The following is a 17485-nucleotide window of genomic DNA, read 5'->3' on the forward strand; positions in this document are numbered from 1 at the left end:
GAAAACCTGATAATTCACAGGGCACTGGGTAGAGAACTCAGGAGAGTCTTGCCTCAGTAGTGGAGAAATAATGAGCCCTAGATGGAACTGCTGCAGTCCCACCTAACAAATCTGAAAAGCAAGACCCTAAAGGATCAAATGACCAAATTGTTTCCATATAACTTAATCTTGTCTCAGAATGAAACTCAAGACTATTTATAGGGGTATCAAAATATCCAGCACCCAAAAAGTTAAAATTCATAATGTCTGGTATCCAATAAAAAAATTACCAGCACGCAAAGAAGCAGGGAAATTCGACCCATAAGGAAGAGAAAAAAAAATCAATACATCAAAACTGACTTAGCAATGACAGATGATAAAATCAGCAGGTAAGGATATTAAAACAGTTATTATAATTATATTCCATATGTTCAAAATGTTATATAGAGACATGGAAGATATGAAACAAACAAACAAAAAGTTGGAAAGAGAACAAAGAACTGATGGGACAAATAGAAAAGATATACTATGTCAACACTAATCTGAAGAAAGCAAGATTGGTTATATTAATATCAGACAAAGTAGATTTCAGAGCAAAGAATATTACCAGGGATAAAGAAGGTCATTCCATAATGATAAAATGGGCAATGCATCAAGAGGATATACAAGCTTAAATCAACTAAAAAGAAAAACCATGGGGGGAAGAGTCAAGATGGTGGTGTGGGAGGACAAGGAGTTAGCGTCTCCCCACAACTAGGACATGTGCCGGCCGCTGATGGAGGACTCTAACCCCCAAGGAGATGGGAGGAACCCCAGAGTGAACCAGTAGGATGTAGGGGGACTTAGGGGGGAGGAGAAGTAGAGGCCAGACAAGATCAGCAACCCTGAAGCTGGAGAGATCAGGAGAGGCAGGTGGGAGGGACTCTCTGGGAAGAGCGGGAGAGGAGTGGAGGGTGATCGCCTGGACCACTGGGGCCAGGGAGCCTGCTGAGCTCCCAAGCCGGTTCCCCACCTTTTCAAAGCCCCCTCCAGGCCACATGGGTCCTGGGGGCATAGGAGGGAGGCCAGGGAGATCAGGAGATGCAGGTGGGAGGGGCCCTCCCACACCCCAGACCGGAGGAGCAGGAGAGGAGAGGAGGGCATTTGCCCCACCCACTCGAGCCCAGGAAGCCTGCTGCACTCCCAGGTGAGGTCCCCTGCCCTCTGAGACTGGGACCCTTCAGTTCCCTGAACCTAAGCCCCACCCCACACAGCCCCCAGGGCCTTTTCCAGTGCTATGGGTCCTGAGTATTGGCCCTGCCCACCACCCAAACCTCGCCCTTGCTTAGGCCCTGCTCTCCACAGCCAAGGCCTTCCCCCGCTCCTCTTATTTATTATTATTTTTCTTTTCCCTCCTCCTCTTTTTTTACTATTGTGGTACTGATGTACCTTCCACTTGTTGATTCATCTATATTTTTATTTTTACATTCTTTCTAACATATCTGTTAGTTTCCTAGTCTAATTTTTTTTTTTTACTTTGTTATTGTTCTTTTTTTTTTCGGCACCCCATGCGGCTTGCAGGATCTTGATTTGCTAGCACGGGGTCGGGTGGAAGCTCCTGCGGTGGGAGCTCTGAGTCTGACCCACTGGACTAACAGACACCTTCGGACTCCAGGGAATATTCATCGGAGTGAGATCTCACAGACTTCCTCTCTCAGCACCAAGACCCAGCTCTACCCAATAGCCTACAAACTCCAGTGTTGGAAGCCTCAGGCCAAACAACCAGTAAAACAGGAACATAATCCCATTTATTAAAAAAAAAAAAAAAAAAAAAAAAGATGGCAAGAAAATATGTCACAGATGAAGGAGCAAGGTAAAAACCTACAAGACCAAACAAATGAAGAGGAACTAGGCAATCTACCTGAAAAAGAATTCAGAGTAATGATAGTAAAGATGATCCAGAATCTCGGAAATAGAATGGAAGCATGGATTGAGAAAATACAAGAAATGTTTAACAAAGATCCAGAAGAACTAAAGAACAAACAAATAAACAGACGTGAACAACACCATAACTGAAATGAAAAATACACTAGAAGGAATCAATCACAGAATAACGGAGGCAGAAGAACAAATAAGTGAGCTGGAAGACAAAATGGTGGAAATAACTGCCTAGGAGCAGAATAAAGAAAAAAGAATGAGAAGAATTGAAGACAATCTCAGAGACCTCTGGGACAACACTAAATGCACCAACATTCGAATTATAGGGGTCCCAGAAGAAGAAGAGAAAAAGAAAGGGTCTGAAAAAATATTTGAAGAGATTAGAGTGGAAAATTTCCCTAATATGGGAAAGGAAATAGTCACCCAAGTCCAGGAAGCACACATGGGGACATGTGTATGCATATGGCTTATTCGCTTTGTTGTGCAACAGAAACTATCACGGTATTGTGAGGCAATTATACTCCAATAAAGATCTACTAAAAAATAAAAAACCTAATAACAGAGCCTCACAGTGTATGATTGTGGAACAATTAAAATCAAACTTCTGTGGTATGCAAATTATATACAGACATGTTGGAGGGACAGGAATATCCAGAGTGGGTATGTTTATACAGGGAAAGTTTCCTATAAAACATGAACAATCCATCAGGCTAACTCCCCACCCCAAAGGAGTAGTGAGTGAATCATTCAAAAGATACAGTGACTAGTCTCCGAAGGAGATGCCTGCATCTGCATGACTAATTTAAATAGCCCAGTCTACATATCAGTGCCTGATAAGACCACTTTTTAGAGGTATATAAAGGACCTTTAGAATTTATGAAATTTGAGTACAAAAATAGATCCAGTCTTTATCTTGAATGTAGTGGAAACCAACTGCATACTCGCAGTTACATAATCCTGCTGATTTAGGCAGTTTATAACTATGATCCTTCTGGTTTAAGGAATCAAGTCTGCCTTTCCTCCAAAAAGAAATCATGTACTCAGAAAGATGAGGGAAGCATCTTTCAGAAGAGTGACTATAGTAAGTTTTCTGGAAGGCTAAGGGAACTGTGAATAAATAATCTAGAAAGTATATGAGAACCCTTACTTTAAGGCAATCTGGTTAAATTCACCTTTAGTTAAGCAGAGCAGGGCATAGGAGATTCTTGGGAAGAAAACCCAAGGGCATTCCTTTATCCAGGAGGGGAAGGGAAACCACCAGAAAGAATAGGTGGCTCTACCCCAAGGGCCAACTGGGAGCACAGGCATGCTCTTCAAGGAGGGGAGGAGCCCAACCTAGGAGTGTCAGTGGCTCGAAGGGAGGGGTTCTTTGGTGGCGCATAGGAGAGAGTGTACAAGGTACAGCAGGCTCTAGTCTATGAAATAAGGGACAATGAGGGGAAAAAAAGTCTTAGGCTAGGTAAGGGTAAAGTGTGATGTTAGACGTGGGGAGGAAGACTCCTGGCAAAGCAAAGCAAAATGAGAGTCAGTAAGAAGTATTAAAAACTGGGCCCAATTATTTCTCTAAGTGTCAAATCCATGGCAAGGCTCTGAGCCTTATCTATCCTGGAGACAGAATATTCAAGATATGTAAAAATATGATGAGAAATAATAACCAGTCAGAACTCTGCATTTTCACCATTCTCAGGAATGAGAAAGAGCTGGATAAATACTCTCCTTCACCCTTGGTCTATGCCTCAGTTACATTTTCTGCAACATTTCAAGGAGAAAAGGGTAAAAAGCTTCCCAACATTTTAATATCATATCTTCAAGCAAAAGGAACATTATATTGCAATTATGTTATTGTTTTAATTTTCTTAAACACTTAGTTTCTCAACATTTTGAACACAGTAGGCTCATAGCAAAGACATTTCCATTAATCTCTACCAAGATTACTTGATACCATGATACCATTCCTACCATGAGCTTGTTAGATTTAGATGAACTTAACAGATGTATATTGTGGATTCTACTGTAAACAATGCAGTTAAAAACAATCCTTAATATATCTTTTGTCAGCTGTGCCTTATTAGCTGCCTAATACCTTCTTTTTTGCTGTCAACAAAATTAGTTATTAAAAGGAGAACATTTATTACTGTAGGACAAAATGTTCCCAAAATGCATCGAAGACATAATGCCTTGAATTTCACCTAATTAGGATGAATTCCTCCTTCTCAGATGTTGACAAATGCTTTTAATTCTGTAAAATGTACAATTATAAACAACCATTTCACAAATCACAAAATGAAATTACTAATATATCTCTATATAACAACCCTCAAGTGCCTTTTCAAGGCAGTCAGAGATGATCTAGAAAGATGAAATTTGGCATGAGTGTGTAGTTTTTGTTCATGGTCAAAAAGAAAAATCATGAAATGTCCAGTTTTCAGTTTTATGGGTATTCCCTTTTGTCATACCAGTTCTGTATAATTTTAGCTCCAGAAAGACTGTGTCTTTAAGTTAAAAAATAACAAGTATAATTAATCATCATTTAGTCTCAGAATATAAGAAAGTAGTTGGATAACTATTCCTTTTAGTGGTTCCCAATTTTTCTTTTAAAAGAGAATTGAGTAGTCATCTTTAAAAATAATTTACAATGAGAGATCCCTATGAGATTCTGGCATATAACTTGGAAGGAGTTCAAGGAACTGAGTGAATCGCTATAACATTCCCTGGTACAGAAAACTAATACTGCCATTGGGGATTGAACTCTGAAACCAGTCATCTTAGTATGAAAAATGATTTAGTTTAGAGAACAATGGCACATTTTACAGATTCTAACTAGTCTGAGCACACCAAAAAAGTAAAATGCTTTTATTTCTTAACAGGTTTGCAAACTGTTTTAAGAAGAACCAGGAGAAACTCTTCTGTCTGGGAAGGCATCCTCCATCTGAGAGTCTATCTCCTGTGAAATAAGCCATTAAGTGAGAAACCTGGTACTCAACCCAGGTGTTCAGGTAAAGGGTCATTGGAGATGCAGCTTGAAAAAACAAGCTTCTGAATTCTCAGAGCTAAGGAGGGGATTCACATTTAGCTTGATTGGAAGGTATGTTAATACGATGTACATGAATTATTCTGAGGATCTTCTGGAATGTGATCAAAATCTCGGGGATGAGACCCAAAGAAAGGAAGGCATATTGGTGACTACGAATAACCAAGGCCAACCAATTTAAGACTGAGCTCCAGGGTGGCTTTAAGAAGTCAAGAGCCGTCTTTTAGCTGTATTTCAAAACAGAGCTCTGCAACCAAAGTTCTCCAGCTGTTGAAGGTAAACTTGCCCTTCTTCATGTCTACAATACTGTAACATGGCTTTTAAGGCTTGGCCTGAGGAGCATGACACATAGAGGGCCCATAAATAAACCCATGCACCTACAGTCAACTCATCTATGACAAAGGGGGCAAGAATATACAATAGAGAAAAGACAGTCTCTTCAATAAGTGGTGCTGGGAAAACTGGACAGCTACATGTAAAAGAATGAAATTAGAACATTCTCTAACACCATATAGAAAAATAAACTCAAAATGGATTAAAGACCTAAATGTAAGACCTGAAACCATAAAACTCCTAGAAGAAAACATAGGCAGAACACTCTTTGACATAAATCTTAGTATTTTTTTGGATCTGTCACCTAAGGCAAAAGAAAAGCAAAAATAAACAAACGGGATGTAATTAAATTTAAAAGCTTTTTGCACAGCAAAGGAAACCAAGACAACCTACTGAATGGGAAAAAATACTTGCAAATGATATGACTGATAAGTGGTTAATACCCAAAATATATAAACAGCTCATAAAACACAACATCAAAAAAACTAACAACCTGATTAAAAAATGGGCAGAAGACCTAAAGAGATATTTTTCCAAAGAAGACAAAGAGACGGCCAAGAGGCACACAAAAAGGTGCTCAACGTCATAATCACCAGAGAAACGCAAATTAAAACCACAATGAGATATCACCTCACACCTGTCAGAACGGCTATCATCAAAAAAACCCACAAATAACAAAAGTTGGTGAGGACGTGGAGAAAACGAACCCTTGGTGGGAATGTAAATTGGTGCAGCCACTGTGGAGAACAGTATGGAGGTTCCTCAAAAAACTAAAAATAGAACTACCATATGATTCAGCAATTCCAGTCCTGTGTATACATCTGAAGAAAACAAAAACGCTAATTCAAAAAGGTACATGAACCCAATGTTCATGGCAGCATTATTTACAATAGCCAAGATACGGAAGCAACCTAAGCGTCCAACAACAGATGAACGGATAAAGAAGATGTGGTATGTATGTACAATGGAATAGTACTCAGCCATTAAAAAGAATGAAATTTTGCCATTTGCAACAACATGGATGGACTTGGATGGCATTATGCTAAGTGAAATAAGTCAGACAGAGAAAGACAAATACCGCATGTTATCACTTATATGTGGAATCTAAAAAATAAAACAAACTGGTGAATACAACAAAAAAGAAATAGACTCACAGATACAGAAAACAAACTAGTGGTTACCAGGGGGAGAGGAAAGGGGGCGGGGGCAAAATAGGGATAGGGTATTAAGAGGTACAAACAACTATGTATAAAATAAATAGGATAGGGACTTCCCTGGTGGTCCAGTGGGTAAGACCCCGAGCTCCCAATGCAAGGGGCCTGGGTTTGATCCCTGGTCAGGGAACTAGACCCCGCGTGCATGCCGGAACTAAGAGTCCAAATGCTGTAACTAAAGATCCTGTGTGCCGCAACTAAGACCTGGCGCAGCCTAAATAAATACATATTTAAAAATAAATAAATAGGGTACAAGGATATACTGTACAGCACAGGGAATATAGCTAATATTTTATAATAACTAAATGAAGTATAACCTTTAAAAATGTGAATCACTGTGTTGTATACCTGAAACTTATAAACTGTACATCAACTATACCTCAATTTTTACAAAAAGGAATGAATGAACAAATGAATCAATAAATAAATCTGTCTCTCTCTACACACACACACACACACACACACACACACACACACACACACACACCCTTTTGGTTCTATTTCTCTGGAGAACCCTGACTAATACAAGTATGTAAGGTAGTGATTCTCAACTAGAGATAAGGGGAAGTGGGGTCGATAAAAAGAGCAGAGGGGTTGGGGATGATAATTTTGAAAAGGCATGGGCAGACCTTGTGGAATACCTACTCAAAAGCCATTCACAACCTTCGTCTATTACAGAGGTGGGAATACTAAAATGAATTTTCCACCTTCCCCTGCAACTAAGGGATAGCCATGTAACAGAGTTGTGGCCAGAAGGGCTTTCTTCCCAAATAAAAAGCTAAAGCCTTACTAGGAAAAAGCACTATGCTCTAACCATTCTCTCCTCCTGGCCTACTAAGGATTCAGATGTAAAACCAGTGCCTGGAAGAGCTGAAGATCAACTCTACTGCTGCCACCATTCCCCAGTGTTCCATGCACAGCATTTTAAATAGGAGTGCAAGCAGAATCTGGCTTCTTAGGCCAACCTGTATTGAAAGCTGAGAAATTTAACCTACTTTATGTTAAATGTTATTACATAGACAGCTTTTAAAATTATAGCTGTACTCCTCCACTGAGGCTAGCTAAGGTCAAAATCTGCAATGGGGGGCTTCCCTGGTGGCACAGTGGTTAATAATCCGCCTGCCAAAACAGGGGACACGGGTTCGATCCCTGGTCCGGGAAGATCCCACATGCTGCGGAGCAACTAAGCCCGTCTGCCACAACTACTGAGCCTGAGCTCTAGAGCCTGCAAGCCACAACTACTGAGCCCACACACCTAGAGCCCGTGCTCTGCAACAAGAGAAGCCACCACAATGAGAAGCCCGCACACTGCAACGAAGGGTAGCCTCTGTTCACCACAACTAGAGAAAGCCTGAGTACAGCAATGAAGACACAACACAGCCAAAAATAAATAAATAAAATAAATTTAAAAAAAAAATCTGCAATGTGAAGGACTTGGACTAGAAGAATTTCCTGAAAGTAATGATTATGAAGCACTGACAATTATAATTATAATGGTTATGAATCACAATTAATAAGGAAGGCTGTAGGGTAAGAGTCTTTGAAAATATGTCCTGAATTCTTTTATGGCATTCCACTTTAAAGACAGGAGTTAGAATTGAGTGGCACTTTGACATCACTGCATTTTGTAATATAGTAGTGCATTTAAAATTTTACCTCAGTACACTTTTAATATTTGTTACAGTTGAGAACTAAAGAATTCTAAAGAGAACTAAAAATCACTGTAATAAAACCCCACTAACAAATCATTAACAAGGAACTTATTGGCCAAGTAGGTGAATGTAAAGGAAGTGCCCAAATTACCTAATAATTATTTTATTTATTTATTTATTTTTGGCTGTGTTGGGCCTCCGTTGCTGTGCACTTGCTTTCTCTAGTTGTGGCAAGCGGGAGCTACTCTTCGCTGCAGTACGTGGGCTTCTCATTGCAGTGGCTTCTCTTGTTGTGGAGCACGGGCTCTAGGCATGCGGGCTTCAGTAGCTGTGGTTCGTGGGTTCTAAAGTGCAGGCTCAGTAGTTGTGGCACACAGGCTTAGTTGCTCCGCAGCATGTGGGATCTTCCAGGACCAGGGCTCGAACCCATGTTCCCTGTATTGGCAGGAGGATTCTTAACCACTGCGCCACCAGGGAAGTCCCCTAATAATTTTTAAAGTCAACAGTATCATATCTTTGAGGCTATCAACGATGCACCTTTAAAAATATTTTCTCCAGTCCTACCTGTAAGAAGAAAAATCAAGTGCTGTCAAATAATGACGTCAAAATTCGTGCTTACCTTTTTTTTCTCCAGTGTAAGGCACATAGTCTTCCCTGTCCTTATGCTCCAAAGCTTCCTTCTCCAGATATGAAAGGAGGTGTTCTCTATCAAATGGCCCTGTGGCAGACTTTGATGTCTGGTTCTTCTGCCGGAACCCTGCAGGCAGAAGGGCATTCTGCCAAAGAGAATGAATCGGCCATTATGACCAGCAAGAATCATAATGCTATATACGTCCAGATGTTACCATCTAAGAAAGATTTATAGACTAGAATGGGATGTAGGCATTAAAGACTTCATTACAGGGTTTTAGGGCAGCAACATAAAAGTGTTCCAAACAAAGTTTTTTTAAAATTAGGTAGAATTCACTTACATTATTATTAAAATAGGCACATTCACCTTTTCTTCAGAAAGTATTCTACTAGCAGGAAACACCCTTTACTTTTTAAGTATCCTGGGACAGTAATGAAAAATAGTTTGTAATGCTTAATAACAGCTCAGCATATATGTATACATAGAAAATAATTCCACTGCAAAAGAATGTTAAATGACTATATACATCATAGTCCTTCATAATGTCTGCTATTTCATCATAAAGACTTTCTCAGAAGAAAAACATGTACATCATACAGTAGGCTATCAGGATATTAATGTTTACTTGTTTGTGTTTAAATGCAAAGGTTCAATTTCTGTGTGTATGTATGTGTGTATATATCAGCACTAGGACGTATCTGCAGCAACCACTGTCACTGCTACTCAAGACACTCAGAGATTCTCACGGCAAGAGTTATATCCCTAGGTTTCCACCTGGGTACAGCCTTTTTGAGTGCATGGAGTAACTGAGAGTGCGGGAGGGGTGAGAGGCAATGGACTAAAGTTGTCTCTTTTAGTCCCTACTCTGTATTTTCACTAAGCCCAGGAATAACAAGCGGTGACTAAACAATGTGAGCTGCATCTTTTTGCTTGTCAAAAACCGAAGAGTATCGTGATACTACCTTGTCTCACAATTCCCAAGTATTCTTTGCTTTGAAAATGGGAGGTGGCCAGAAAAGTTACACAAAAGGGCCAACTCTGTTCTACAACACCTCACAATATTGGCAAGGATGCTGAATCTCCTAGGTGTTATAAGATCATTTTTCATTACAAAGAGGGATCTTGTATGGATAATAATAATGAGAAATACTCATTTTATAACTAGAAAATATGGCACTTCAACTTTGGCCATTTGCTGAAATCCACAATAATTTTCATAAAATTCGCCTTTGTGTTTTCCTCATGTAATGCTGTATGCATAACACAGAAAGCTCACCTATCAAGATGAAATACAAAAGAGGTTTTTCCTAACCATTCACCAAAAATGTTTCTACAACACAAAATTGTCTATAGGAATATAAAAAAGAAACACAAGATTTCTACCCTCAGACTTTGAAATCAAGACAAGACTTGTACATGAAGAATCCATTCTCAACAAACCATCAAGTCCTATCCATTTTTACTTCCTAAAAACTGTCTAACTTTTCTCCATCTCCAATACCATTACTTTGGTCTACACTATGATCCAAGCTGGGATGGACTATTACATTAGCCTCCCAACTGGTCTCCCTGGATCAGCTGCTGATACTCTTCAACCTTCACTCCCACCCCCTAAGGTTATCCTAGCCTCATCTCACACACCCTCCCATTCTAACCACATCAACCCTTGTTCCTCCCTTGTACTTGCCATATACTTCTTTCCCTGGAATGCTCTGTCCATCCTTTTTTGCAACTCATTTTTCAGACTGCAGCTCCATTCCCCCAAGGAAAGCTTTTCCTGACCTCCCATTATATGCTCTTATATATGGCACGATTATTTGATTAATGTCTAATTCCTCACACTCCTACCAGACTATACATCAGGAGGGCAAAGACCACATTTGTTTTGATCACTCTCATATCCCTAAGCCTAGCATAGTACCTGAGATCTATAGGTTGCCCCCCACCCCAATACTTATTGAATAAAGATTTGAGAATACTTTTAAAGAAAAATGCTCATTAAGGCAAATTAATATAAGTTACTTTCCTTCACCATCAATAAGGCACATGTATACATACTGCTACTTCATGGTGGTAGCAATGGAGTTGCATTATACCACCTGCCTGTTCAAGCCCATGTCAAACATACAGGTTTTAAATGATATGTTAGCTGGAATCCTGGCCCTTAAAAACAGTCTTTGACCACAAAATAAATGAGAGCTAACTGGCTCTGGAGGCTATGAGCTAAGCTTTATTAGAAGCACACTTTAATCAAGAAAGTTAATGGATCATAATTACTTAACAAATAGATAAAAAATCTCATTAAAATGACTGCCACTGAAAATTACATGCTTCTCCCTTGCAGTGGAATTTTGTTGTAATAATTTATTCCCAGTCTTAGAAACGAAAAAACACCTTTTGCCTAAGCTGGCTGGCTGTCTTTCTGAGACAGAAGTTTTGAGAAAACACAGTTAAGTTAGCAAATACATATATTGAATGCAGAATAAGGAAAGTAAAATAGCCCTCCAAAATACAACAAAATAGCACCATATACAAACTTCATCTGCTCTTATCTACCTTCTGAGACTTTGGAAGGTACAGTGTGTTCCTCTGGTTGAAGTAGCTGCTGCTACCCTGGCCCTCTTGTCTCCCCTGGTCCTTTACTGAAACACTTTCCAAAAACTTCACCCAACGAGTGGCAAGCTGTCAGTAAACATCACTGTTCTTCTAGTCTCAACTAACAGTATCTGAGGTTAGGGAAGTTACAACTAGGGTTGGGGAGTCTGCAAAATACATCCAGAAGTTAGAACCCAAGCCTCCCGATACAAGAAGCAGGCCATGGATTTCCAAATAAGAAAATATAAGCCATCAGCTTTTAGACCTATAGAATAAAGCACGAATTAAAGGGGATTCACTGTAGTTTAACAGAAAGACCACTAGACTCGGCCAGGGATCAATCAGGTAGTAAAGGATCTAGTCTCAGTTCTTTCCCTAATTGTAATAACTGATGCAAGTCACCTAACTTTTGTTTTCCATCTGTGAAACAGAGGGCAAGCGCTAGATCAATGTTTCTCAACAGGGGGTGTTTTCATCCCCCAGGGGACAATTGGCAATACCCCCGAAACATTTTTGATTGTCACAGTTGGGGGGAGGGCATATTAATCACTTTTTAAATTTTCTGTATTTTATGATGCTTTGACATCTTGGGGGCCTTGCTAATTCTGGAAAGACTGCCCCTCCCAGGGCTAACTAATTCCTAGGGATAGCAAACAACTCCCCCCCAGCCCCTGCCATGTGCCTCTCATATGAAAACCAGCCAATCCAGAGCCCACACCCCCGACCACCTCTTTCATCTTTCACACACCAAGCCAATACTTCCCCTGCCCTAAACTGCCCAGGACCAGGAACTGGACAACTAGAGACCACTCCTGTAGCCCAGAGCCACTGAAATTATTCAAACTATCCAATTCTAAACTTGCTCAAATCTGCCCACCCTGCCTCACCTATTCCTTCCCTTGGAAACCACAAGAAAAGTTCTGGGCCACACTTGCACCTCACTCCTACCTCCTGACCAAGCCAGCTGCTCCCCCATGTGGCCCTGTGTGGCTTGGTGCGCCTCCTGCTGTTGGGAACTGAAAGTAATAAACTCTTCTTTCAAGGAACTTTCCATGTATGGTATCTCACCAGACCAGGTACATTTTAAATCAGGAGGGTATTCTATTAGTATGTTGTGAGTAGAGGCCAGGGATGCTGCAAAACACCCTACAATGTACAGGGCAGCCCCACAGCAAAGAATTATCCAGCCCCAAATGTCAACAGCGCCAGGGCTGAGAAACCCTGGACCAGATGAACTCTTATGCTCCTACCATTTGATTCAAATAGGTCTGATAGGCTGAATTGCCTGGAGCAGATACTGCTGTGACATGCAAAACAGCACTGTTATTCTGAGTTACCCCACAGACTTAGGTGCACTGAAAAATCTTCCTTATAGTAACCATTATGGTTAAGGGATTTGATCAGTGGTATTGACACATTACCCAAGTGCTAAAGTAATGCTGAGAAAAGGAGTGTAATTCTCAATATAAATTAGAAAACCTTCTAGCAGGAAATAAGTGTGTGGTAGTGACAAGAACACTTTCATAAAACAAACTCTTACCACAGTCCTTAAAAGGCACTAAAAGTCAATGTCTTTTTTTTTTTTAAAGTCAATGTCTTGTCATAATAAAATGTGGTAAAGAAAAGCAGCCTAGCAAATAGCCATTACCTTCAGATCAAGGAGCCACAACCTTAGTGTTCTCCCCTCACTGCCTCCCAGCCGCACACGCCCTGCCACAACAACCGCTCCAAACATACCAGGGGTTAACAATTCCAGGGTCAAGGGTCTCCACCTTAGCCTTATGTAATGCATAAGGTCAGCAACAGCCATATTGCAAAGTAAAACATATATACATATATTCAGGTCTGCTCTACATGGATTGCAGTATTGCCCAGAGTCTGCTTAGATCTATTCTACCAATAACTAGAAACTTTGATCCAATTTGGTCAGCATCTTTCAGAAAGGTAATAATTAGATTTAAGGTCATGAAGGACCCTCTAGAGACACTCTCTACGCTGCAGCCATCCTGGTACAGAAGCCCTGAAGAGGCATATAGGCTGGCATATGTCAAAGAGCTAATCATCTGCTGCATTTTACCAAAAACATTCTTCCCAGCCCAGAGAGAAAAGATTTCTTAAAGGGAAGAAAATTTCAGGAGATGTTTGAAAATAAAAATGTTGGAGAAAATAGTTTAGAACAGTCACGTCATTAGAGATACCAGGCAGAAGTGGGGGTACTGGAAAGGAGGCCCAAAGTTCATTTAGATAAAGAGGAGGAGGGGGACAGCAGTGTCAGGGAAAAGTCATGGAAAAGCTAACTGTTCAAAGGCAGCTACTTAGTATCAAAGGGTGTGAAAAATTATTTCATTTCTCTTTATTGCCTAGCACCTACCTCAGGGTCAAGATCATCCAGCACAGTTTCCAGTTGTTTCAGTTCTATTTCTGATAGATTCCCAAGGAGTTCATCTTCATCAACATCCTTGTACTTTTCTAAGTCCTTCCGGAACGATAGTGCCATGGTTTGCAGTCACTTAATTTTTGCTGTTCAGTACAGTCGGAAGTGACTTCTTATTTTTTTTCTTAAAGCTATGGAGAGAAGAAACAAAAAAATTTAAAATATTAAGTCATCCCCACCTAGTTAGATCTATTTTAGGTTAAATGAAATGTAATTTCCATGTGTCATATATTCTTTGACTACGTATCACACACTACCCTTGCCTATGAATCATTCACTGTCTTTACCTTTTGTCTTTTGTTGACAAAAAGCAACCAAACAAAAACAAAAAGCCACACTGGGAAAAAAGAGGGGGAGGAGAGAATAAAATTGAAATCCATTAAAACAGCTATTTGACAGAATTTAGAGTCCTGATAACTGAGTTTTAGAGGGGAAGAACTATGTACCAAAATATAATTTTTTCCATCAATTGCTTTCAAATGATTGCTACCAGTACCAGAATACTTTGTTTAAGCACAGTATGTTTGAGGCATGCTTGTTTTCCTATAAATTGCTTAGAACATTATTTTCTGACTCAATATTAATATAGGGGAGATATTAATATACTCTCCATGGGAGGAATGGCCATTGGAAAAAACATTTTTTGAAAAGGTTCATTTAAAAAAATGTTTGCATTTTTTCTTCTAATTTATATTTTGCTGCATTATGAAAACAATACATTTATTTGGCAAAGTAATCTAGGTTACAAGTTGAAATAAAAGAAAATTCTGAAGAAAGTGCACTGATTTTTTAAATATGAAATATTCGATGTATTCTAACCAATACATACTAGCATTCTTATTAGGAAAAGGCATTTTTAAAGGAAAAAAACATAGCATTCTGAAAATGTTTCAGCAAAATACTCAAAACCATGCTGGGATATGTCATCCACTGACTGGCAAGATTGGTCAGGAGGGTCTGGTGGTAGGAAAGGATCTTCACCATTTCCTCACCATGTTCATCCCTCCCAAACAGCTATGAAGTGACTCAAAAAGCAGTATCTTTCCAGATATAGCAGGACTATTCTATAGGGAAAAAAAAAAATACTTAAAATAAGTACTGCAAAAAGCATGAAGTAAAAATGAAGTATTTCTATAAATTCTAGCCATATATGTAGATCATTTGCCTCATAAAATGTTCCTATGTGAATAAGAAATAATCCTTAGACTTCCTGATTTGGCTAAATTTTTCTTGGCTGTAAAACGCCCAGTACTTCAAAGTTTGGATATACTTTCTACTCCCTTCTCCCAAGTTTTCCCAACTTAATATTTTAACTAATACATTTTCCTCCTCAAACTAGTAACATTTTATGGACCCTTTTATGTGTTTTCATCTCCTGTGAAGACAGGAAGGTTCACCACAGGGGTCTGTCAGCTAGCAAGCATCTGGGACCAATAACAAGCAAATTAACAGAGCTGTGCTTATGCAGATGTTAAATTGCAGGCATTTTGTGTAATTGCCCAAGACAGGTCTGGCTTACACCTGTTCTACTGGAACTTCATTGGTTGAGCAGTTACCCTGGATTTTTTTCGCTTTTTTGAACACATAATTATCATTGTTGTCATTACTAAGTTTGGTAAACATCCTTTGTATTTCCAACTTTAAGACAAGAAGCTTACCAAGTATCCTGAGAGTGAATTTTCTCAATTAAAAATAATACAGTCTGAGGAGACGATTCAATAGAAGGTACCAGCACTTTCAAATATATTAACCGTAAAATGCAATTTTAAAGAAGGTGGCACAGGACTTCCCTGGTGGTGCAGTGGTTTAAGAATATGCCTTCCAATCCAGGGAACACAGGTTCGAGCCCTGGTCCAGGAAGATCCCACATGCCACTGAGCAACTAAGCCCGTGAGCCACAACTACTGAGCCCATGCGCCACAACTACTGAGGCCCACGCGCCTAGAGCCCACGCTCCACAACAAGAGAAGCCACCGCAATGAGAAGCCCGCGCACTGCGATGAAGAGTAGCCCCCACTTGCCACAACTAGAGAAAGTCCGTGCACAAAAATGAGGACCCAATGCAAACATACATACATACATACATAAATAATTCACTTAAAAAAATAAAATAAAATAAAGAAGGTGGCAGGCAATTTTAGGAGAAAAAATAAATAGAACATTTTGAAAAAATACTCCCTTTATTAAAATACCAATGATATGGTATTTGAGACAGATAAGGGTAAGAAATTGATAAAAGTACATGAATAGGTACCATGAGTAATTATTTAGTTTTCACTATTTTTTAATGTTTGGACAATCAATCCAAAAAGTTTTTAATGTAGTTTAATATAATTTATTTTTGAGGTTTGTAACACAGAATAAAACCAACTTCTTGTTCAATAAACATTTCAAAGAAATACATATTATTTTGAGCATCCCCTCACTTTACTCTCAAGTGTTCCAGTTTGGGCCATAAATTCAATGGTCATCCTACTAATAAGGTATTATAATGGGCAATATGATAGGAATGAGGTGTTAGGGGCAAAGGCAATGTTATATGCCACCCAGGGTCTATAGGTTTGGAACATGACATTCCTTAGAGTGACTAAACAGGTTACTCCAAGAGATGGCTCCTTATTCCAAAGTAAAATCTGTCACACAAAGCATGTTTACAGTATTGCTTAAAGATCAATAAAATGAACACCATGAACACACCACCCAGCCTCAGAAAGAAAACATTACTTTGTACTCTCACGTTCCCCTTTCCAGTTGCATCTCTTCCCTCCAAAGAAGTAGCCATTGTACTGAATTCTGAATTAATCATTCCCTTACTTTCTTTACAGTTTTACCTTAAATGTACATATCTTTAAACAGTTTTAGTTTTGCTATTTTTTGCACATATATATATATGGACTCACACAGTATGTATCCTGTGACTTGGTTTTTACACTCAGCATTGCTTTGAGTTCATGCTTAGAGCTGAACTTCTTTCATTTTCATTTCTTTATCATATACTGTTATATAAATGAACATCTGAATTACTTGTAGTCTTTCCTTCTCTACTTTTCTGCTGTTACCTATTTCCTGGTATACATGTGCAAGAGTTTCTCCAAGTTGTCCAAACCTAGGAACGGAATTGCTGGGAAAAGGGTATGGTATTACTCAAGTTTACTAGGTAACGTCAAACTATTTTCAAAGTGGTTGTACCAATTCACATTCCTAGAAGATTCAATGCATGACAATTTCATGTTGTTCATCCTTGCTGATTGTTGATATTATCAGTTGTTGTGGGGGTTTTTTTGCCCATTCTGGTGGATGTGAAATGATATTTCATTGTGGTTTTAATTTGCATTTTGCTGAGTTATGATGAGGTTGAGTATCTTTTCATACGTTCTTGGCCTTAGTCACTTAGACATAATGGTGTTCCTTAGTCTGTGAAGAATCTTTGTCCGTTTTTTTTTTAATAAATTTATTTAGTTTATTTATTTTTGGCTGCGTCGGGTCTTCATTGCAGCGAGTGGGGGGCTATTCTTTGCTGAGGTGCACGGTCTTCTCATTGCAGTGGCTTCTCTTGTTGCACAGCACAGGCTCCAGGCACATGAGCTTCGGTAGTTGTGGCAGGAGGGCTCAGTAGCTGTGGCTCCCAGGCTCTAGAGCGCAGGCTCAGTAGTTGTGGCGCATGGGCTCGTTGCTCTGCGGCATGTGGGATCTTCCCGG

At 39.5% G+C, this 17485-nt stretch overlaps 1 protein-coding gene across 3 annotated transcripts in view; it reads right to left on the reverse strand.

The window, feature by feature from the left end:
* Positions 1–17485, reverse strand: part of TMOD3 (tropomodulin 3) — an 84923-nt gene that overhangs the window by 31622 nt on the left and 35816 nt on the right. For all 3 annotated transcript variants that reach the window (XM_004281672.4, XM_033409176.2, XM_033409177.2), the window contains 2 exons: positions 13724–13917; positions 8746–8902 (listed from right to left, as the gene is read on the reverse strand). In XM_004281672.4, the coding sequence (XP_004281720.1) occupies positions 8746–8902; positions 13724–13849 (283 nt within the window). In that variant the 5' untranslated portion in view covers positions 13850–13917. The remainder of the gene's footprint in view (positions 1–8745; positions 8903–13723; positions 13918–17485) is intronic.

This window comes from Orcinus orca, chromosome 2 (assembly GCF_937001465.1).
Source record: "Orcinus orca chromosome 2, mOrcOrc1.1, whole genome shotgun sequence".
NCBI lineage: Eukaryota > Metazoa > Chordata > Mammalia > Artiodactyla > Delphinidae > Orcinus > Orcinus orca.